At 40.3% G+C, this 24,782-nt stretch overlaps 1 protein-coding gene across 5 annotated transcripts in view; it reads left to right on the top strand.

Annotated features, from left to right (window-relative positions):
- The window catches only part of JARID2 (jumonji and AT-rich interaction domain containing 2), a 225,216-nt gene that overhangs the window by 162,042 nt on the left and 38,392 nt on the right, over positions 1–24,782 (top strand). For all 5 annotated transcript variants that reach the window (XR_011329170.1, XM_069809163.1, XM_069809165.1 and 2 more), the window contains 2 exons: positions 11,092–11,268; positions 21,841–22,070. Coding sequence is in view for 4 of the 5 variants with exons in the window: in XM_069809163.1 (XP_069665264.1) it covers positions 11,092–11,268; positions 21,841–22,070 (407 nt within the window). In the remaining variant the exon portion in view is untranslated. The remainder of the gene's footprint in view (positions 1–11,091; positions 11,269–21,840; positions 22,071–24,782) is intronic.

The following is a 24,782-nucleotide window of genomic DNA, read 5'->3' as shown; positions in this document are numbered from 1 at the left end:
CACCATGTCAGCATGTACTTTCACTTTCTGTTTTTAAACAGAGAAATTTAAAAATCCCATCAGCACTGCAAGTTCACTCTTCAGTACTCTGAAGGGTTTATTTTAAGTGGCAGCAGCTGAACTCTCAGTGATGGAGCAGTACTATCATGGATGATGTGGAAGAAAGGCTCTTGATGTGCATAAGGTCCCATACTTAGGAAAAAGAAGTCCCATTTACCTGGCCTTCTGCTATGTGTCAGAAAACCTAATGATTCAAATCACTTTTATTTACCTTTTTTTGTAGCATCCGGTAATTTCAAAGGGAGATAATTTAACCAAGATGACCTGCTTGGTTTCATTATCCAGAATACTAGGGGCTTTAGATGTAGTTTTAATTAGTTTGGTTTTTGAACTCTTGATTTGATAATACAATGTACTAATTACTTCTTAAAAGGTAAGCGGAACAGAATGAAAAAGCTGTAACAATTGATGAATGAATATCTGAGCACCCTGGAATATATCTAACTGACCAGACTTGGCAAGGCTCCCCTGCTTTCTATTATTTTAAATTCTTTTTTTTTTTTTTGATTTATTTAGTTATTTATTTTATTAAATTATGATCTAGAATTTCCAACACAAGAAGGAAGGGAATAGCACAGATATCTCTGAAGTGTTTGTCTGCAGTGTTCTTATCTTTAAATAGCTTCTTTGAAGGAGCCTGTATGCCCTTTGCCAGAGGCATAATTAGTATCTTTCAGCAGCACGCATAGATACGAGTGTGCCATCTCCTTGCGGTTGTACAACGGCTTTCACTTTTACTGTATTTTCTGCCTCTGATTAAATTTTTCTTAATAGCTTCTGTTACAGTGCATTTAAGTTACCTTTACTCTCTGTAATTATTTACAGGTTAAAAATATTGCGAGTGGAATAATATAGGGCTAAAGGGGGAAGGAGAAACAACTCCCTGTGAGAATAGATCTTTGGCAAAAGGTGATAACAGGAAGGCTATGATTAGCAGCCTACATTTTAAGAAGTTTTCCCATGATCAATTTTCTAATTAAGCCGGGCCTCTGGGAGTTACGTGCTAGAGAATTTCAGGGATTCCTAAATAAAGATGGTTTAATTGAGATCTCACAAATTTAGTTTTTAGGCTCTTCTAACTACTGTTCTGCAAAACGCGTGACTGTTCATTTTCCTTGAGTACTGCAATGACTTAACAGTCTGATTTATTACAGCTAAGCAAAACCAAATTAGAAAATGTCACTATAGCACATTTGGCCAAATGTCAGTAACTTCTAAAATCATAGTGCCTCAGTCCTCTAACAGTTTACTCCTAAACAGGCTTTTTATTTTTTTAAACACTTTGTTTGGGTGGTAGGCTCAGGGGCCTTTGCTTCTCTCTTGAGTCTTAATAGGAGGGGTTGCCTGTGCCAGTAGAAACATGCAGAAGTTTTCCATTACAATAGGAGAGCCCCCAAAATCAAAAACTTGGGAGCTCTTAATTTTGGGCATGTTAGAAAACAACTGTTAATTTGCTTAGCTTTTAACAAGCAGAAGGTACACGTGCGTGGTAGTTCAGTATCAATATGTATGCTGGACTTGGAGAGCTGGTGACTGCATCAGTCACATTCTTGAAGCACCAGCCTTCCCAGGGAGCACGTTGCTGCCGTGGAGACGTGCTCACCAGATCAGAGTAAGCACGTAATAGCACAACAACTTGATTAGGCTGGAAGCAAAGCAATGAAATGCTGACACTGTCCAAAAATGTGAGCTGTTTTGCAGTCTGGATTAATTTTATAATTCCAAAATAATATTAAATCATGCAGACATACAGTAATTTGTTTAAACTACTGGAAGAAGACTTTTTATCGCTTTTGTTGTTAAATCATTTGGTATTTGAGACTAAGAGTTTAGGATAGATTGAAAACACAAGAATAAACCTCGGGGTATTGAATCTTAGTTGCACAAACCGTTTAATAAAAATACGTTTGCATTTAGTAACCGTAATCTCACAATTTCAAAGTCCTTTTTTAAAGTTAGGAGTAACATTGAAGTGTAAAATATGAGATTTCTCATATGTGCAGCCATTTAGTCCACCTGTGGAATATGCTGCTCTGGGCTGGTAATGCACTCTCACGGTGTTTTAGGACAAGAGTAGTTTAATTAGCATTGGCAGGGAGAGGTGAATATGCCGGCTCACAGCGAGCAGCACGTGTATGAAGTACACAGAGAGCCTGGTGACCAACACCATGGCATTATTCCTTCCCAGGGGATAGGACTACTGCTGGAGGATGTGTCTTCACATCAGTGTGTGCCTACTGGGAGATTTAAGAGGCGGGAAGAGCTGCTGAGTGCAAGATAGAGTAGGCTGTGTGTCGTACTACAGCTGAATCAAAGTTTTTTCCCTGCTCTTCCTGTTTTGAGGCCCCTTTCTGATGTTAATGATTCCAATATCTACCTCTGCAAAAAGCCACAGGATGAAGTTAACTCGTTGAAATGGGAGACTAATCTTGCGGTTCAGCCTTTGTATTTGCCACAGATTCACTCCGAGTCCCTCAGCGAACCGCTTAGTTTTTCTGTAAAATGAGAATAAATGTTTAACTCTGTGTGCAGGTATTGGCATAGCTGGACATTGACCATGGATGAGCTACTGGCATAAAATCTAAGTGCTGTGGTGGCAGCAGCAGCACTTCAAAACCTTGCTGCCCACAGTTTTCGGTGCCCAGGTGGGCAATGTAAAGTATTTTGGCAAAGGCAATTCCTGCCTTTCGTCCCAGCCAGAAACCTGCAAGCCTGCTTCTGTAACCTACCATAGGTTCAGTGCTCCCGAAAGACTGACTTTGTGCTAGGGATGTGGCTCAGGACCTCTTGGGTATGAAACACAGGCTGGTAGCCTTTTGGGAATGGCAGCGTGGTGGTTTGGGAGTTGCAGACTTGTCTTGTTCTTGGTGGAGGGGAACACGAAGTCAGGGGTTGAAGTGTATGTGGGAAGGGTTGGTTTTGAGGTTCACTGCCAAATCTAGCCAGGTTAGTGGAGGTAAATTGCTTTGAGCTTGTCAAATATGGATTGTAGATGTGTGAAGCACTCGTTTCTTTTAAATATTTGGTAGTCTGTTACTCTGGTGTGTGTTTTGTTAACTTTGGAAAGTGAACCTTTTTTCCTGCAGATTCACGCATTTTCCTACCGTTACTCCATTTCCCTAGAAAAGGAACAATCTTCTTTGGCTTTTTAGTTCTAGCTCTACTGCTTTGAAGAATTGGACTGAGAAGAAAATGGCGTTTATGTCACCGCACTAGCTGATAAGTTAGCCATAACACTATCTTGTGATTTGTACAACGGCAGAGGAAGGGAGAGTTTGAGCATCGGTGTGTTTATGAGCTCTGTTTTATTTCTGTACTTGGGATGGCCTTTTCCTCCCTCTCGCTCAGGCACCGGGGAGCTCCCTCTGGGACTGTTCCTGCAGGTGGAGTCAGAGAAGTGAGATACAATTGCTCTTTCCTATCGAGTTTATGCAGTTCGTTCTCTTTTAGCCTTGCTCCGTAAAATGACCATAAAGTACAGGCTTAAATTGCATTTATTCGCACTTCAGGGAGTTGGCGTTGTCCTGCCAAAACGTAATGAGTAGGACATGTAATAAATGAGAAGCAGGCTCTAAATTTTAAGCATTGAGATGCCGGTACATTTGGGAGGCAAGGTTTTTCTACCTGCGTATAGCCCCAAAATGGGGCTGTGTGTCAGAGGAGAAGCCAAATCTCTGGACACAGCTCACTGTAGGGCTTGGCATGCCACGTGTTTATCGGGACAGGCTTAAGTCCCGCATACCTTGACCCGCCTTGTGCTTAAATCATTCTGATGTCTTAAATTGTTCTAAGGTTTGTCCAAAACACATCTGGGTTATGTTTAATTGTTAGGAGGAAAAAAAAGAGAGGAGCTAAAGGGGGAGTTGGTGTAAATAATTAATGGAGAAGAATCCTCCAATTTTGCAGAAACCACAGCCCAAATTACAGAGAAGGCTCTTGGATTGAGATGATTTTTGTTGTGGTTGTAACATACCAGGGTTTGAATCCTGTCCAGATGAAAACATTTGGTTTGTACTTCAGTAAATACTGCAGAAACACTGCCAGCTAATTCTGAAGAGTAATGAAATAGTGCTTTTGGCAAAGCGCATGCACTTTCCATACTTCTGATTCCACTCTTCAGATCCAAATTCAGAGTTTTTTTAGTATGTTTAGCTAGTCCAAGACAAAAGTTAATGTAATTTAATGAGAAACAAAACATACCGTAATTTAGGAGGGAAAATTACACATTTGTCAAATAAAAAAAATTTAATAACCTCATTAGTCAAATAAAATGGCTGAAAAGGAGTATCGTTTATTCTATTAATCAGGCACTTGCTGCTGAGGTCAACGCATTTGTATGCATGGGTTGCATAAGCATCAATTCTGCCTGCTGTTAGTAGCAAGCCTGAATTTTGCACAGGCAAAGAGTAACATCTTTCTGAGAAAACTGCTAAAAGCAGCTCTGTGACTTAAAAAAATGTATTTAACTTTGTACTTATTGTTGTATAAGCATCAAGTTGTTATAACAGAGGACATAAAATACGTTTGTCATTCTTTCATATGCATTAGGCAACACTTTGTGTATAGTTGTGTTAATTGTTTTTCCTATATAGTTAGGTTTTCCTTTGTGTTGCTCTCACAATAGGAGAGAAGACAAAAATACTCAAGAGAGAATTTCAATAATGAAACTGCAGATACTGACAGAAAAAGTTGCCAAACATACTTCAAACCTCATTTTTTTGAAGAGCTGAGTATCCTCCCATTTTGTGATAATTCATAGCTCATTGTAACCGTGATGAGTGAATTTAAAAAAGACAACTCACCGTTAATGATTTTCTCAAAATTTGCCACACACCGTGGTATCTGATCACAGGAGCAGTAACTCCTGCTCTGGTAGTGGTGAGGAGAGGGTACCTGGGGTTCTATTAGCTGTCTGAGCTTTCTGCGTGGCTTGCAATCCCTTAACCATGACAATTTGTGAGGCTTTCAAAATCGCACGACGTGGGCCAGCTTTGGCGACTTGGCCTTCCTGCAGTGATTTGGAGGAGCGAGAGAGGGCTGGGAAGTTCTCTCCAGGTTGCTGCCTGGCCTTGGCCATAGCTTTTCTACTCTCGACTGAGTTAACAGCCACTTGTTAAGCAGGAAAAGGTGAGTGGCACATGTCCAGACCAGGGCAGCAGGTCGACAGCACTATCAGACAGATACTCCTGTTAAAGCTGCTCAATACAAAGCGTCCTTCCAGCTTTACTGTATTTGTTACTATTTAATGTCAGTAATTCTTTCCATATCTTCCTTCTCCCCTTGCTGCTGCTGCCTCTGTCCATCTGGTAACTTATCCCTCGCCCCTCGCCTCTTTCTCCAGCCCCAGCACATCTGAGCCTCTACCGCCTTCTGCTCTGCTGCTGCTGCACGCCCTTTCTTTCAGGTTGCTTACTTTGCCATGGCTTCTCCTTCCTTCCCAACATGTTGCGATTGCCTTGTCCAGTTCTTTATTGATGGCACATGCTTTTATGTAAATATTGATGCAAAACAAATCAACTGCCTTGGGGGTGGGGAGTGTTTAGGCAGTGTGTGCGCAGACATCGTCAGGACAGAATGCAAAACGTGCAGCTCCTACACGAGATTGGACACATACTGTGTTTCGTGTTTTGTTTAATAACATAAAGTGATATATTAAGCTACGCATTCAATAAGAAAAAGTGTGCACAGAAATTTTCCAAATCTTTACTTGAGAGCTTGTAACATTACATTACAGTTACAGTATTTATTAATGGACTTTAATTTCCTTAGCCTGGGATTTTAATCTGAATCAGTCCCCTGATCTGATTCACCACATGGCCCCACAAAAAAAATTATACTGCCACAGTTGAGGTGGTGGCACAGGAATAAGAACAAGAAGCCAGATGGAGGTAGATGCTCTGTAGACCATTTTTGACGCCAAGAAAAATGTCCATGCAGCCACAGACAGTCTAGATGGTTCCTTGTATGAAATGTCTTCTAAGTAAGTGGTGGGCAGTCGAATTTTATTTTCTAGATTACTATCAGATTTGCTGAGCTCGCGGGTTTTTCAGGCACCTGCTGATCGGTTGTGCGGCAGGGTGAGTTTCTCAACGTCGAGGGCTGCTCACGGGCTTTCCCCAGGCGCTGGAGGGCTGCTCCCCTGCTCTCCCCCTTCATCCGCTGCAGTGCCTGTGGTAGCAGCTGCCTGCGCAACTTTGGGGCTCCCGGCACAGAAGGAGACTTGTAAAATTCAATACAGCCACAGGCTCTCGTAACTCTCTTGCAGATTTTTCTGCTGTTTTCTTGGGGATCAGAAGCAAGGAAGGGGGGAATTACATACCTAGAGTGCTGAGACCTGGCATGCACCACCTCCCAGGCACAGATGTTGCCCTCTATCTGGAGCATTGCAGCTCTTCTCTTTTGCTGTTGCTTATTAATTAAATTCTGATGTCGCTCTTTAGATTGCTCTGGGTAGGCTTTGAGAATCACGCCTTGGTGCTGGGGAGGGCAAGAGGAAGAGGAGGGATGATTGCTCAGCTTTACTCTCGCTAGCTGACTGGCAAAATATGTGCAAGAATGAACTGGCATAGTTGCCCCCTGGGTTTCTTGCGGAGTGTGTCCAGGCAAAGACAAAAATGTGCAGAATAGTGTGTTATAAATTAAAAAATCAAGTGAGTGCCTACAGCTGTATGTTCTGTGAACGTGTGTGTATGTACGCATCTGGTGAACCTGCAGTTTTCCCTGTTCTCATGCCATTTTGGAGGGGTTTTATCATGTTGCTGTCATACATCATTTTCACAATAAATATCTGTTATACATGGAGAAACTGGAGAGCAACAACTCTCAACGAAGTCTTTCTGTAAGGAAACCCACGATGTTCTTAAACTGAGATGAAGACAGGCCAGATTTATGAGGAAGGGCAATACATTTTGTTAGACCAACTGATATAGCTGGAAAAAACAAACCAGCTCTTGAGTGCACATTCTTCTCCACATCTCCAATGGTCTTGGACATTCATAGCTACAATAACACTACTTAGCATTGTTTATATAAGTTAGCAGCTTTGGGTAACAAACAGGGTCCCCTGTAGAGGTAGGCTGTGGCATCATATACACGTCCCTGTCTAGTCTCAGAGACAATGAGGGATATTCAGGACAGGAATCTTTATTACAATAAAGAAGGTGAATGATCGCCTAGCTTCCACTCTTAACAGTGCAGCTTCGCTCATATGATCTTCATTAGTTTTTCAGTCATGAGAAGTCTTGAGTTTTATTTTTCTAAGATCAGATCTGAGGGGTTCTCTTAGCTCTTTGCCTGGTGTAAACCACCAGTGCATGTCATCCGCTCACACTTACACGTTTAGTGTTGCCTAATCAACATAATTGTCATTCTTTTAGCTTGAATGAAATTACAGTGTACTTACAGGCTTGTCTTTCCTTCAGTTTGCTCATAAAGGGAATTTGCAGTATCTTGAGCTTGAGCAGGCTGTTTCAGTATTTTAAACTAGTGTTTTCTCAGCCTTTTGGACATGTTTAGCTACATAGACTTAAAGTGAAAGCGGCTTTAACCAGCTCAACCCATAGGTGTGAACAATTTCTCAGTATTTGAAGCTATTCCAGAACTGAAATCTTATTATAAAAGACAATGATAAAAATAGTTCTAACATAAAAAGTAAGCAAGAAAACTCAAAGCTTTTGGATTTCTTTCAGCATCTTTCATCCATAACAATGCTTAAATAGAACAAAAATGCGTGAGTCCAGCCTTTTTTCTTTCTTTCTTTCTGTTTTGCAAGTCAACTTTAATAAATATATAGGAAAAGCTGGAGGGGAGGAGGCGACCCAAACTGAACGCCAGCTTTTCTCCGAGGTCTCATATTGCAGAGCACTTAGATCAGTAAAGTGAGGACTAGCACTGTGTCCTGTGTTATTGGACATTGCTAGTCTAATTTATCTGGAAATGTACTTCCCAAACAGTCCCAGCTGTCCCAGGAATGCAGTTTAACCATTTTTGTTCATAGTTCTTGATTAGAAAGAATTAAAAAATGTCATTATGACTGAAGATTTATGCACTGAGATTACGATTGAATACCAGGAGTTAGGTGAAGTTTGTATCTGTTCTTGCACTTGGGTTAGACCCTCTCTCCTTTCTACGCAGAAGGACACAATACTATATTTTATTCTGTGCTTAAAAAAAAATAAAATTGCTATTGTAATAACAACCTTTGTGTTGCAGATGATAAATTTTTTGCCAGTTGCTGTTGAAAGAAGCTGACAAAAAAGCTCAGGGATGTGGAACTCCAGGGAAGATGAGGCTTAGCGAATAGATGCTATATCTGGTCTCCTATTTTAGTGTCTCAGAAGGATAACATTTCTGACTACTTCTCTAATTATAATAGATTTTAGTCTGTGTTTGAATCTAATATTGAGGCTTCCTAACAGTAAGTTTCTTTTACTGCCATCATTTGTCAATGCATTAATGCACTGATGGTGCCAGACTTCGGATCCTGATTAGAACTGATGCACAGTACAGACTTGCAGAGCTAATAACTTCTGAATCCATACCGCAGACTTGGGTACCTAAATGGAAGAAAAAAGACAATTTACTTTTCAGGCAGCACTGTCCTGGAGTAACTATTTTGGAGTCTTGTAGTTAGTTGCTGTTGAGACTTAAAGCTGCCCTCCAAGCAGAAGAATTAATGTGCCTCTCAGCACCTCTTACCTACTATGGTTGATTGCTTAGAGTGTGCCAAAAAGTTCTAGGCTTGCATAAAAATGGGAAGGTTTTTGTTTCTGTACGTTGCTACAGCTCCCGGGCCTTGAAATATGTCAGCAGTTTTAATTTGATCATTAGTCTATATAAATGTGAAAGTTGGGGCATGCTAAAGGCTTTCCCCCTAGGATAACCATATGTGTCCATACCCTCATGTCTAGGTTGGATAGATTAATATGTGTGTTATTTCAGGGGGGAAGAGTCGTCAGTATCATGCCCTAGGTGCTGCTGCAGTGTTTCTCCTAGCTGTCCCAGGGCTACTACTGATGCACAGCACAGGGTGCTGGTGGGGAGTTTCTCTCTGCTTCTCCCCAAGGCAGCCACAGTCACAGAGGGGCTGTTAAAGAGACTAAGAGCAAAGGTCTTTACAGGTGGGGGCTAAGCCCCACAGAGCCGCTCGCTCACTCCCCGCCGGTGGGATGGGGGAGAGAATTGGAAAGGTAAAAGTGCAAAAACTCATGGACTGAGATAAAGACAGTTTAATGGGTAATGCAAAAGCTGCACACGTGGAAGCAAAGCAAAAGAATTAACTCGCTACTTCCCATTGGCAGGCAGGTGTTCAGCCATCTCCACGAAATCAGGGCTTTGTCACGCGTAAGGGTTAGTCTGGAAGACAAATGCTGTAACTCCGAAAGCACCCCTCCTTCCTCCTTCTTCCCCCAGCTTTTACTGCTGAGCACAACGTCCTATGGTCTGGGATATCCCTTTGGCCAGTTTGGGTCAGCTGTCCTGGCCGTGTCCCCTCCCAACTTCTTGTGCAGTCCTGGCCTGCTCGCTGGTGGGACAGCATGAGAAACAGGGGTTTAAAAAAAAAAAAAAAAAAAAAAAAGCCTTGATGCTGTACAAGCACTGCTCAGCTATAGCTAAAATGTCCCTGTGTTATCAACATTGTTTTGGTCACAAATCTAAAACATAGCACCATACAAACTGCTATGAAGAAAATTAACTCCATCCCAACCAAAACCAGTACACTTAAAAAAGGATGGTTCATTACAGAAACAGCCTGTCCCGGTTTTTGTGCTGTATTTAGGTATCCATTCATTAAAAAGTAATTTTTGTAGTTAAGAGTATTTTGTACAAACCTGCTGGGAGCAGAAAATACACAACCCAAAAATAAGCTTTAGTTAGTTGTTGGCAATGGCAATGCCACCAGCTCAAAACGAAACAAAACACAGAATTACTGTTCTGAAGAGCTTGAAGACAGAACTGTTTCCTAAGGAAGCCACTACCTTGTGTTGTTGGTCTGTAGCCCAGATATCTGTGTCCCTTGTTTTATTTAGCTACAGGGAAATAATTGGAAGTGATGAGTTCCCATTCTCCACTTCTATTGACTTTCTATTTTTTCCCTTTCTTCACCAAAAAAAATCTTTTTGTGAATAAGTAGAAGGCTCTTGGGGCACCTGTCCCTCCAGGAGATAGACAGAAAACTCATTTTGAAGCAGAAACTAATATCGGGCATAAGGGAAGGCGTTCATTAGTTGTCAGCATTTGTACATTTAAAAATACTTATTAGATTGCTACAGTCATGTTGTGTCCTGATGCAGTGCAGCGTGAATCCTCACTTCTCTCTCACTGAATTCCAGGTTGTATCTTACCCTCACACAAACAAGGCAGGTTGGGGGGAGCATCGTGGGAAGTAAGCAAGAGATGAGAAACAACATCCTCAATAGGAACACACGGAGGATCAGGAGACCTTTGCTCTTTTCTCTCCTTTGCCAGGGACCTGCTAGGCAAATTTAAGCATCTCAAGGTCTCTATTTTTCCCTTTGTTTAAAACCGAAGCAGAATACTGCAAAGCACTGTGAAGTTTAAATACTAATATTTTATTGTAATAATAACCTAAAAATGTTACCGGGGTGCAGATTGGTTTGTAAATGCTCTTTTTTTTCTTCTGTTTGGAAAAGCTGTAAGCTTCTAGTTTTGTGCGTTAAGACTTCAGTAAGGCACTTAAGCATGCATTTGAAATTAAGCATGTGCATTAGTCCTTTTCTGAATAGACAAAACTATTAATTAGGGCTTGTAGCAAGACTGTTTGATTGTCCAAAGTATGAATAGAATGTGCTTGGGGTGGGGCGAACACTGCTTTTCAAGCACATACGTATCCTGTTGGTAAAAGCTAATAAATAAAAAACCTCCAGTTAGTCGTGCACTAGTGTGACCTTCCGTCTCTGAGTCCCCCTCTTCCCTTGCTATGCATAACACTAAAGTAGGTTATGATCAATATGGCTAGTGCAGTAAGTGAATGTAATGATGCTAATGAGCCTTTTTTTTTATAATGATCAGGTTCTCCAGCCCTGCCCAGCAACATGGTATATTTTGGAAGCTCTCAGGATGATGAGGATGAAGAAGAGGAGGAGGAAGAGACAGAGGACACAAAAACAGCCACAAACAATGCTTCATCATCATGCCAGTCAACCCCCAGGAAAGGAAAAACGCATAAACATGTACCAAATGGGCAAGGTAGGTCCTAAATAGTTCTGTTCTCCTGCACTGCCTAGCAAAGAAATTGTATGAGCTGAATGTGCTTAATCCTTGTCCATCCTTCTGCATCCGAGTGAAAAAGGATACAGGCCATAACGGGAAAATGGAGTGAGATGTAGTGTTAGCATCTTCTGCTTTAACCTGTTATTCCTGACAATCTGAACTCCATCTGAGGCAGGAGTTATACGGACACACGTACGTATGTATAGACACATGCAGTCAGTCTCTCTGGCTTTTTTGAGACTGATGTTTAATCTAGAATGATTTTATTTTATCAAAGTTAAATATAAGCATTCATAAGTGTTATCAAAATGTGTGACGGGGTAACACTTAATTTCTCACATGCAATATTGATACCACAATTGCAGTAGGTTAAGATACTGCATTCATGTTGGTGATTGAAAGATTTTATCTGAGAAGCTTTTTCAAGTCATTTATTTCTTTGCAAATTAACGAAAGCTGCATTCATTACATAGTATTTCTGTCACGATGTTCTTGTGCCATTTCTTGATAAATGGATCCATGTATGTTGCAATATCACCTAGTGTAAAATGGAAGACCTAAAAGCCATGCTGAAAATTTTCTGAGCCCACTATAACTCTCCATTGCCAAAGTCCTGTGTGATGTGGTTCTCTCTCCAGCAAGAGCTCTTGTATCGTAACAACTCTGTGCCCTCTCTGCCTGACATAATTTCAAAATGGAGCCTGTGCTCTCTGTTCCCTTCCTCAGTATTAGATTACCGTGAAAATCTTTCCTTCTGGTGACTGCCCATTCAGCTCTCCTCCTCTTAGAAAGAGGACTGAGAGGAAGGTCTCTCTAGAGCCCACTTTTTGAGAGATGGTGCCTGCTTTTTTTGTTCTTTCATGCCACACTGAAGAGATTAGTAGATCCCAGTTACTTCACTGTGCTGGTCCTCATCTCTGCTTTTCAAAAAGGAGTTTTCTGTAAAGGACACCCTTTCTGACGTATACCAAAATTATTTTTCATGACTACGTCTGAATCTGTTTTTTATTGCACACTGAAGCTCGAAAACTCTCTTTTTGTGAACGATTTGTGGAGAAGTACAAGGGGACATTATGCCTAATAGCATTTCAGCTGTCAGCTGTGAGCAGGAGCTTTAATGCTGTAAAAGCCATGGATCAAAACTTGGCACTTTGGATTGGTTTCTAAATAAACCCCCCAAAATAACAGGCACAAAACTTTACATACAGAAAATGTGATTGCATGTAACCGAACTGTTGCCTTAGTTTTAAATGTGAAATATCATTACAAAAGGAGCCGATCATGTTCCTTGAGAATGTCCCAGATGGCAGCCACTTTGAAATTAGCTCAAAACCAGAGACACCTGAAATCTTAATTGGGGGTAAGTAAAGGCAAACTTAATGAGCCATCTAATGGCTTCATAATCTTTATCAATATAGATCAGAGTGAGCATAAATGAAGCTGCTGCTTTAATAGATCTGCAAAAGACCTTTATAAAATACATAGGAGACAATGTGAGATGTTTTGACAAAAGTGATGAAACAGGAATTCCCAGAGAAGGCAGCTGCTGCTTCTTCGTCATTGTAATTTCTTTTTTTTTTTCTCTCTCTCTTTTTTTTTTTTTTTTTTTTTTTAATTAAAATTTCCTTACCCAGGGGTATTCCCATTTTTCAGTGTCTGTTATTTTGGTTGACAGCCAATAGTATTTTTGTTTTCTGTGAATAAAGTAGGTTCTGGTTCATGTGTGTCTGTTTTAAATGAGACCACACACAAAGGCAGTCCAGGGACGGGTGCAGCAAATGAACTAAATCTAGCGTGAGAGTCTATTTTTAATGAATTAAAGTCTTTTGTTTTTAATATGCAATGTGTAGTCAAGCACTTTGGACCTGAAAATGCTAAGTATTTGCTATGACATACAACAAGAAAGGTTCAGAGCTTGATTAATGTCATTAGACAGTGTCAAATGATTGCTTTCTACTAAATGGGGGCCAGAACAACTTTCCTGGGCAAAGTCATTTGTCAATATCCTCTTTTGGTGCCAATATGGGGTGTTATTAGGGTTGCACACCAAACTATTTGTTATAACCTAGCCTGTTGAGCCACCTTTTGGACAGCTAACTCAATCAAAAATGCCTAACTATGAATAAGACGCACATGTAACACGTGGCATAGCTTGCTGCATGAATTGAATTAGCTCAACTGACTTGTTGCCTTCCAACCTTACTGCTTACATAGATGTATTTAAAGCATCAGATTGTTACCTGTGCCTTTTCATCCTCCTTTCTTAGTACTTCTGATGTGCTGCACACATATGCAACTGTTAAAGAGCAAAGTAAAATGGTTGACAGGGGAAGCGTTTGTGCCCCACATTCATGGGAGTGTGGAAAAGGGATATGTAGCAATGTGCAAGTCTTTTCTTTGTGCAATATCTTAGTGCAAGCAGTGATAGTCTTGCGGTTAAACTGTTTTCTAAGATATTGCTGTGGTTGCTGCAAGGGAAAATGGTAGGGCTGTGCTCTTAAAAATTGATTTAATGTCATTGCCAAAATTCAGCTGATTGGACTGGGTCTGACATATGTTAAGAGGAGTTAGCAGTAGATAAAGGCTTGGATGTCACTGGTGGTACTTTGTGCCTTGGTTAGAAACTAGTATTAGTTCTGGGTAGGTATCTCATGTCATGTGGGATGTTATGCATGTAACTCTTCCCATTACTGTCTTCTTCAGCATGCTTAAACTTAAAATGAACAATTCTCACTAAGAGAAGATTCTGTCTAAAGACTTTCAGTTTTTGTTTGCAAGAGAACGGTTCTCTTGTAATGTAGAGTAAAACGTGTGAGTGGTTCTTACTTGCTTATGAATTATGGTATGATCTCACAGTACATGTCATAGATTAATTCAGGTCAGAGAAGACCCCCTGTTCTGCAAAATACCATTGTTAACATTTCTGACAAATTCAGCAATAAAATTGGCAGAGGTTTGTGCTTTTAATTATATATGCTTTGAGGAAGGGGAGATTTTTAGAAGCTTTCTAAAACTTGATGTGGAATTTTGGTCCTAATCAGAATGATTTTAATTGAGTTAGGATTTATAGCGGGGTTAAAACAGTGAAAGGCCAGAAACTCGTCAACTGAATCACTTGGTCTCCATATAGCTACTGACTTCAAAGGATATTTTCCCAGCTGAGAAGCCATATGAACATTTAGTTGGAATAGAGAAATCCCTCTTGCTGTTTCAGTCAGTGATTTCATCTTTTTAAAGCATGTAGTTTCCTTTTAACTTCAGACCTTCCAAGTAAGTTTGTGGTGAATTTCAAAATTAACACGTGGAAAATTAGGGGTGCTATGGTGCTGCATATCGCAGCAGATAGAGCAGAGGTTCAGATGACTGTGTTGTAATTGCAGCCCCGTTACTGACCCTTTTGAGTGTGGGTGTAGGAGCCCCGTAATTCTCGGTGTTTAGATCCAGAACACCCAGCCATGGGACGCCTGTGTGCTGCTCAGATGGATATGCTTATTTTCCAGCTTGCATTTTGTACGCATCTCAAATGACCATCAGTCTATATGAGACTATTACACGGCTTTGAATGCAAGGAATTTGGTGGAAGAAGCAGGCAGGAGCATTGGCTTAAACAATGTGGTTTTTCTTCAGTGTAGCTGCCAGGTGTGGGGAGAAGCTTCTCAACCACAGCCTGGATGACAGGGCATCTTGCCAACATGGAGGAGGAGATGGAGAGACATTGATCTATTAGAAAATTGACCTTATGCAAAGGGAGGAGGGCGTCAGTCATCAGCTGCTGCGGGCTGACGTGCAGGGAAAGCAGGTTCTCCGCAAGTGAGCTGTACTCCGCTTCCCTGGGGGACAGGGAGGTACCGAGTCTAAATTACATCTCCCTGCTGCTCGGAGGAAATTCCAAGTTGTAGGTAAAAGGGTAGGCTTAGGTCTCTGTCTCTTTAAAACTAATTCTTTGAATTCCTCACAACTAAATAAATCCTACTTTGATTTCATTCCGTGGCACAATGGAAGGTTTTCTCTGCAGGCTCCTGAAGGAAAATGTTTGCAGGTGCCAAGTGTTTTGTTAGGCAGGCTGGGATCGGGAGCTGGAAGATGCAGTTCGGGAGTTGTTGGGTTATCGGTCCCATCGCAAGAGCAAAAGGGGATAGGCGTTACTCTACTTGAAAGGGCTTGTGGACTGGAAAAGGGCCTCAGGAGGAGCAGCGTACACTGATACGGTCGCCTAGACAACTTTAAAATTGCACGCAAGAGGCTACAGTTCCTCTAATAATTTCCTCAAGAAGGATGATTGCAGGATTAGGTATTTCTCATGCCAGCACAGCGGTTCAAAGGTGGAGAGAAGTATACATCTGGGCCAGCATACCTGGGAATGCTGTGTTTGTCTTCAGACACCTGAGATGAGACGGACAGCTAAGTTCTAATTTACATTTAGGAAAACGGAGTTAGCCATCGTTATTTGTAACCAGATTTCTTCATGAAGGAGAGACTTGTTTCCTTAGCTGGAGCAAACCAGCTCCGGTGTGTCAGAAAACATGCTGGTCCATGCTGTGTTTTGTTAACATGGTCGGATAAAAACTGCTCTGCATGCCTTTGGCCTGAAATGAGCAGGGGAGAAAATTGTATAGATGCCTTTTTTTCTTGGGGCTCAAATTTCAAAACAGATCTGGCAGTAGTGCGTAGTAAGCAGGCATCGCTAGAAATACTATACTCTGCTTTAGTGCCGTCTTCCTTGCTTACCAGAAATACAGAAGAATATTTCGCTTCTCAATTTGCAATGGATAATTTAGCAGAGTAATTTCCTTACATGTGTAGTAACAAAGACGATGCAGGAAAAGATCGTAGATAGCTTTTTTTCCCTTATTTCAGGATACAGTTCAATGCAGTGTTTGTATATCTTGGGCTTAAATTGCGTATCTTTCACATACATTATTGTTTGAATGTATTGTGAGAAAATTCTAATTTGTGGCTGCAATTCTTTATTTAGTTTTGTTTTTAACTAAATTTGATATTTGTGGGTGGGTACATAAGACAGAGTCTTAGGCTCATGCATCTTTTTTTAGTGAAATTAATCCTGAAGAGGTAAACATTTAGAAGAAAAATACTTTTTGCATCCAGCTAAAATGCAGAATGAGAAAATTTCAGGCAGAGTGCTACAATAGTTAATGGGTAGGCAATTATTTTGATGATTTACAGCCTTTTGTTGAAATACCATGGAACCAGTAATTGTTGCAATAAACATTTTTGCACATTTAATTTTTCTGCAAAAATATGTAACATGAAAATTACCCGTTTTGCAGTAATTTGCATATTTAAATATGCAAATCAGGCACAACACATTTGGGGATTTGTGGATTTTCAGTAGCTAGATGTATGACCTGTGGAGGAGAATAGGGGAGCTGGAAGTTGCTCAAAAAAATTGAATTGTTATCCTGGTGAGAGACTCGTGATAACAGATAGGCACTTCTTGTATGGACTTGCTGCTTAGCGAGTGACCCTTTTGATGTTGTTTGTGTCGTAGTGGTTAGGTGAGAGTAATGAATTTGTGCTAAGACGAGACACTTGGTATTGAATTTTTGCAAACGGTGGCGTGGTGTCTCATACCAATAATGCTCCTCTCAGTGGCCCAATATATTCTTGCGCACGTAGAGGTTTGAGCTGTGTTATTGGTAGTGTCAAAAAGAAATTCGGTGTTATGTACCACGGTTCTCCTGTTTGACTTCTGTTAGCATGCAGCTATGGAAATTTTGTTGCAGGGTTGTCCACTGACAAACTGCATAGTGTTGGATTAGGGCTGGAGAAGTGTGGAAACAGTGGTACCGCGTGTTTTCATATGGTGTTGTGGTGTCCTTTTCTCCTGAAGTACGCCTTTGCTACTGACCCTGAGTAGGTAGATCGTGTTGGGGGGCTCCAGAAGAGCTTCTATCTCTGGAAATGGTGTAGAGAAGTCTGAACATACCCAACACTTAAGGAAAACAATCGGCAGTATTAAAATACTCTGTTTTATGGAAGTAGATCATTGTTTTAGTTCCTCTGGGAGGGGAAAAGAATTATTGCCTGGGTCCTTTAAGGCAGTTTGAGAGCCACATAAATGTTTTCACAGTGACTTAAAACTGAATTAAAGCCAGAGCAAGAATGTTTTTGTACAGTAACGGATACTTAATGCCAGAAAGTTGATTAATATTACATCTCTTCCCAAAGATGATCTATGTAACAACATGAGGTTTGCATTGGAATAGCTGGCTCGGGTTCACAACATTGGCAAGGCTTCCTTTTCTCCTTCTAAAAACAAAACTTCTCCCTTTCACTCGTATCTTCCCTCTTTGTTTTGGATAGTTTTATGAATGTGCAATCACTTGCTTTATGCAGCACAAGCTCTGCAACATGCAGCATATATGTACATGTATGGTCCATGCCTTCATCTTCCAGACACTGGCATAAAGCAAAAGGGTTCACACATCAGTACTCTGCTGTCCCTGCAACAGACTCCCCTGTTATCTCCAGTATAAAGCATATCTGGTGCAGGAGTAATCTCTGGGAGGGCTTGGGAGAGAAAGCTTTGCCCGTGGAGTCAGCAGTTGGCTGAACCCAGTCTAGTAATTCTGTTGCTTACACAGTGAAAGCCTGATGATTGTACATATTATAAATTGGCTTCTGAATGGCTGGCTGGATGTATCCTATAAAATATTTGCGTGCAAATTAATTTGTAGGAATACTTCAGGAAATTGCTGAAAACACAATAAATGTTTATCGCTCACTACAGTGTCAATTCCTGTAGTAAATGCTTAGTTAATCTGTAGCAATTGACCACATCTGTGGCTGTACTTGATCAAAAAGGTTTTTAGCCATTGTTATAGCTGCACCTAGTACACGCATCATTTGCACGGTTTGCATTGGTTTGCATAGGGATTCTTTATCACAGTTTCAAATGAGATACCCCAGAGTCCCTGTGTGGGATCCTGGGTGAATATTGGTGCCCGGGGTCCAGTGTACCCAGTGCAGAGAGCACTGTGGTGAATCGGTGGGGATCATGCCTGCCATAAGGTTTTACTCTGCTGCCATAAAGTATACCAGTGGTTTAAAAACCCCCAGTGCTTGCAAGTTTTGAATGTAGTGGTTCAGTTTCTTAGCATTTGATCATCACTGCTAACCAAAAGACCCACAAGTATTTCACTCTGGGACTCCTATTGTTTCAGCTTAATAATAATTGCTTTGAAGGACACGGCATTTTGAGAATGAGCATTCAGATAGATATGGATAAAAGGATATCCCTTTATTCTATTTGAAGTGTCTGAACACTAATAATTTACTTGCACTTTCAATTATTTGTTAGTAGTGCTCTTACCTTTAACTAAAAGCTGTTCTGGAAATATAGAGCTGGTTCAGGTAGCATAAAATAATCATAATTCAGACTACAAAAGATTTCTGCTTTAATAATGTGAGTTTCACCACTTGGGCTTTTTTTTCTGTCTTTCTGTTTCTTAATGAAATTATTGCTTCAAGGATGAAACCTTTATTGACTACTCTTTCATGAGTCAAAAAAATAACCGGGACAGAACATTGGCTACTGCGTGTGTCAGTTATTGCTAGGATGGGAGACTGTAGCTGGGACATACCTGTATCTGGGCTTAGTAAAGCATAAGGTACACCTTTTCTGCTTTTCCGAATGCCTCAGAAATATTGAAGATCTGGCAGACATGGAGGAGAATGCAATTTGCTGCATAAGACGACACAAAAGAATTAGTAATTATTTATTGTTAAATTAGATTTGGTCTCAGTAATATTTAATGAAGAGTTTTGGGGGGGGTTGTTGTTTTCTCTCCTTTGAGAAGTGGCGGTTTCTGTCTTACTATCAGTTACTCTTCAACAATGAGATTTTTGGGGGGCCTTTTTGGTCTTCCCTGGTGATTTCATCTTTTCACTGAACTGTCTTACTAGCTATTAGGGCCAGAGTTCAATCCTGTATTGTACTAAATAACTTATTTATTGTCTAAATAACTTCCACATATTTACTCAGATGGGAGCGAAATCATAGTCCAGGGGATTTTTTTTTTTTTTTCCCCTTAAATGCTTGGCTTGTGATACTTTTTTGTAATTAGTCAAGTTAACATTTTGATACTTGTTTACATGATATGTTTTTGAATTCTGCGGAACTTATTATTGCGGAAAGGTTTTTATACCTATCTAGCTGGATATAACAATATTCTAGGTGCTGGAAGAAGCAAACACTGATTTTTATAGAAACTGATACCATCTACTGTTTAACTAGAGACAGCTTGACTAGGACTGCTTTGCATCTACGTGTCTCCCTTTTTATTGTGTTTTCAGGCTTTAAGATTTTTAAGCTTTTCCTGTGAGACTGAACATTTTCTCTCTCCCATTTCTCTCTTCCCCCTTTCAAGAATCTTACAAATTAAGACAAAAGATAATTACTCAGAGGGTAAAACTGGCAGGGTTCCCACGACACTTAAAATTAATGAGCTGTTGCATATAAAATATACCTTGTCTCATGTTCGCCTTTTTTTTTTTTTATTATTTATTTTTGAACCATAAAAGTGCACAATTTGGCTTTTTGGCTGTGTTTTCTGTTTTAGTAATTTTCAGTTTATAAAGTGGCAACTGAATACAGAAAACTAATCTCTCTGACTTAACGTTTCCGTATGAGCAGATCAGTACATACAATTTGTTCCCTCCAAAGGAAGAGATCACGCGCAGTGATGAAATACATATTAACGAAGCTGCCATCGGTTGTTTGTGCTGTGTCTTCTTAAAAGTAAATAGTTGCGCTTCCTGCGTCTGTAGCGCGTTCCATCTGATGGGAGAACTCCTTACAAAGGAGGATAAATGTATTGTCGTGAACTCCCCGAGAGGGGTTGGCAATTATTATCAGTTCCATCACTGGAAATGAGACATGGAGGTTACGCGATTTTCACTGAAATCACTGAGAAATCCTTGGCTGGCTGGGGCAGCGCCAGTTGCTCCTGAGCTCAGGAGTGATGGAGCCATGGGGGAATTTGCGATGACTTCGGTGCCGATGGCTTTTCTCTCATTCTTACTCAGTTTATGCAAGAGGGAAGGAAGAGAGGAGGATGAGTAATTGCAATTTTTTATTTTTTACATAATCTGCTTCAACATTTATGACTGACTGAATATGATAAGTGATCTGAATAACAAATTTGTCAATAGCCTGCTGGAGTTTTGGCTTTTGGAGGTGCAGCAGGAAGGTAGATAGACGGTTGGAAAGGGTTGGAGGTAGGCGTCTGCTCAAAAGCAGCTTAGATGCCCCTCTTCTCTCCAGCAGGATTGTTGGTTGTTTATTATAACTACTATTACTGCTGCCGCTACTGCAATACCACAGGACATCTGTAGACAGCTAAGCTTCACCATTTAGATAAAAAGATATGTATTGTAGGTATATCGTGTTCAGTGACAAAAGAAGGCTTTCATTTCACAAGAAAACAATAACTTAATTCATTTAGTTAATGTTCCCAAACAGATGGGGTGTGTTGTGTGTAATAAATACGATTTTTAGATGCTTGTGCTATTAAGTATTTATGAATTTTCATATTTACATCCTTTCCTAAACCATGGCAAAAAGGCAGAGGTAAAAACCAAGAGTAGATGAGTAGAGAAGACAGGAGGGCCTTTCCATTGTGGGTGTTGGATTGCAAGCCTCATGGACCTCTGTCAAGTGCTTCACTGAAGAGGGGGCAGCACTGACATAAATCACCACATTTTTGATTAACAAACAAACAGAAATGTGACTTTTTTTTTTTAACCTCAGCTTTTCGTGTTCCTTGACAACAAAAGAGCAGTGACGACTATTAAATAAATTCAGCATAGGGACAGGAGCAAAACTTGCTGAGATACTTGTATACGTTTGCATGATATTTATTGTACAAAAAATATGGTTTCTGTTCTGTGCTTTCTTATCCCTTCACTTCAGCAGAATGCTAGGGTGCTCAGCACAGGTCCCAGCATTACTTTTTATGACATGTTCCAAAACGGTTTTAGTATTTTCCTTTCTTTGCTGAAGTACCTTTTCAGTTTGCAGCTTGTCTGCTACAGGCAAACTACTGTTAGTTTGGTTCAGAAGTTTGGATATTGATGAAAACAAAACATGCTTTTTCATGGAACGTTTCCTTTCTTTTAAGTTAATGTAAAAATAAATCCTTTTTCTGTTTAGGTTATGTTTAGAATTCCCTTGCTGCAACAGCAAAAAGTTAATTAAAACTGTCATAAATAAAAATCAAACTGATAAGTCTAAATTTAGGTCAATCAAAACAGTAATATACCTTGTATGTTTTAATTTGGATATTGAAGATAATGTGTGTTAACAAGCAAAGGAAATACGTTAGTAAATCTGTTCATATAAAGACATATGCAAAATAGTGCTTCTATTTTGGTATTGATTTTACTTCAGTTATAACAAGACACTCACTAAATATCCAACACTGACAGCAGAGAAAGTTGGGTTGTTTTGAATGAAGAGTTTGGTCTTGTATGGGTTGGGTTTTGCCTTTTTTTTTTCCTTAATAGTCTGATTTTCTCTCTTCTCAGTTTTCAATGGGTCCAGCAAATCATCGAAGGAGAAAGAACCTGCTCAGAAACACAAAAGCAAAGAGGCCACACCAGGGAAGGAGAGGAACAGCGAACATAAGGCTGAGAGCCGAAAAGACCAGGCTGCTGCTAATCACCATCCTACTACAAACACTGGCTCCTCTACGAAAGGGCTCACTGCTAACAACCACCATACTCTTCATAGATCGGCTCAGGACTTAAGGAAACAGGTAATAAATTGTATTCTACTGTGGACACATGGGAAATGGAGACTTTTAAGGTACTAGCTCCATTTTCCATTGCCTGGCATAGAGCAAACATGGTAATCCTTAAAAGCATGCTCTGGAGACAGCAGAGAGTTAGTTTTCAGTGAAAGAGAAAGAAAGAAGGAAAAAAGAAAAGTGATACATACATGGGAAGTCAGTATGATAAAGCATGCTTTACAACCCTGTCTTTATATTATCCAGTGTATAAGTATGAGAGAGTGAAGTTCCCATCGCTATTTATTAAACCCTTCTGACTGGCACTTTTGTTGTCGTCTCTGCTGTGTCAAGGCTGGCAGCACATGTTAAAATGTACTCCTTTTGTGTACGGCTGGTCTGCTCAGGTTATCTTAGAGGCTTACTGGCATGGTAGGGAAGCTGACATTACGATCGGGTGTCTTGTATTGCATGTGGGCAACACAAACCTCGGAGTCCGGGAAAAATGTTTTGCCTGATGCATAAAGAAGGTGTTCCAGGATATTGCCTGCTTCACAGTGGGCATACCAGCTAGGGAGAAATTCAGAGTTTCATGTTACCTGGTTGAAAACTAGCAAAAAAATTCAGCAAGAGGTTTGTCTCAGTCTGACTTATATTTGGGTGTGGAAGTTTAGCAGACCAATCTTTCAGTGCTTGTGACTGGCATTTGGGCAGGATGCATCTCCATCTATTTTTGATGATTGGATCAAAGGGCTCCTAAAATAGCAACTGTCAAATATGTTTTTATAGAAGACTTTCAAAATGCCCAGTCAGTGTCCTTATTCAGTCTGAGTCTGGGTTAGCAAGGTACCTGTGCTAGGGCAATGCAGTATGGAAAGAAAGCTTGCTGCACTTGTGCCTTACATTTTTTTGGTTCAGTGGTTAATTCTCAAAAGACCAATTAGAGACAGTCTTTATTTGCTGGCATCTAAAGGTTTTTCTTCTAAGTAGGCTGGTCTGGGCTTCAGTGGAGCAGGAATTGCCATCTTGTAGGGCTGTCACGGCCTTAAATGGCACCTCTCAGTCATAGGCTTGGAAATGAAAAATGGCAAAAAGAAAAACAGGCAAGGTGCTCTTGCCAAGGAAATCTTTCATACCCTGTGCTTCAGTGGTGTTCAGCTTCTCCTGAAATGCCTCCACTGGATTTGTACTACCTTCTAAATCAAATTTGAGATCCTGAAGTCTCTATCTACAGTATATTTCTTTTCACCTCTGTAAGACTTTCATTCTCTATTCCCCCATGACAATTTTGCTTATCTAGTCATCAGCTTGACTGCCTACCTTTTGCATCCTTTCGGCTTTCTGTATTGTGACTACCAGCATCTTATCGTCCTTGCTGTGATGTGCTCTGCCATGAGCTCTTCGTGTTGAACAAGTTTCCCAAAATGTAAGGATGTACTTCATACTTAATTATTTTAGCTCACTGGAACACTTGCGTGAAATGCTTTAAAGTTGTATCATCAAAGTGTGAATGGTTAAAATTCCTGTGAAAGTCAGGTGCCATCACTTGTGAAGGTAGTTCTGAGAAGGGAAAAGACAGATGTAGAAGAATTTTGTCCACGATCCAAGTGGGTTTTGCTTCATAGAGTATTAGAAGTTTTCAACTGTGCTACACAGAGTGGAGAGAAATTCTAAAGCAATGCAGTACAGCCAACAGTCGTGCCACACAGACACCTCACAGAGTGTGGTCCTCAAGCTTCAGAAAATAAGAGGGCTGTAAGCTGAGATGATGATTTTTTTTTTTTTTTTTTCTTAGAAAAAACGTTAGGCAATTTTCTTCTGCAACCAAAGTAACATAAGTACTTACCAATTTTAATGAAAATGTGGCTGTAACTAATTAAAGGTGGATTATGCATTTTGTCTGACAGAAAGACTTAGCTTTGTGCAAAACCTTAGACTTACCAGTTATGTGACATTGCTAAATCTTCTGCCCTTGTCCTGAGTCTTTGTTGACTTTATCAGTATTTTCAAAAGGAGAGTTGTTTTTCCAGGGTGCCAGTCACATGTTCCTCCTCCTTCCAGTATGTTTTTGTTCTTCGTTCACGTGCATTTACATGTGTGTGTTTTTGTTTTGTTCAGTCTTAGAGAAAATCAAGGCAGAATACTAGAAATTCCCCAAGATTCTTTCCCTCCCCCTCTTTCTTTCCTTCTTTCTTTCCTTTTCTGGTGTGCCCTTGCACTTGTCACATGTTCCCTCTCTCTCTTTTCTTCCTCCCTTGCTATCTTCCCAAATCCCCTAATTCAAAGGGTTTGTGGGCAAAGGAAATATAGTTCAATGGGGCCCTCTCTTGGCCTAATATGGTAATTTAGCTCTGCAAAACTCATATCAACACAGAAGTATTTTTATGAATGAATTTGAGATCACTTGCATAACTTGAATTTGTTTGGGACCAAAGCTGTTATTGGTATTGCTAATGTTGCTGTTATTACTGTGGTTGTTATCTAACAAGTCATTTGTTGGCTTTAGTGTGTGTGAGTGTGTGTGTATGTGTCTGGAGGCTGGATCCTAGGTGCTATGCAGAGGTGTGTATGTAGATCAGTTTAAATCCAACAAACAAATTGCTGCAAGACTATGTGCTGGTCCCATTTGCTTTTTAAAAGGCAACAAAATTTAAAAGCTGTTGTACTGTCTTTTACTGCAAGGCAAGTGTTCAGTAAAGTGGAGAGAAGAGTTGTCTGAGGACAAATACATGTCAGTAAAAC

The sequence above is a fragment of the Haliaeetus albicilla genome, chromosome 21, assembly GCF_947461875.1.
Source record: "Haliaeetus albicilla chromosome 21, bHalAlb1.1, whole genome shotgun sequence".
NCBI classification, from domain to species: Eukaryota; Metazoa; Chordata; class Aves; order Accipitriformes; family Accipitridae; genus Haliaeetus; species Haliaeetus albicilla.
This window is presented reverse-complemented; position numbering and strand designations above follow the sequence as displayed.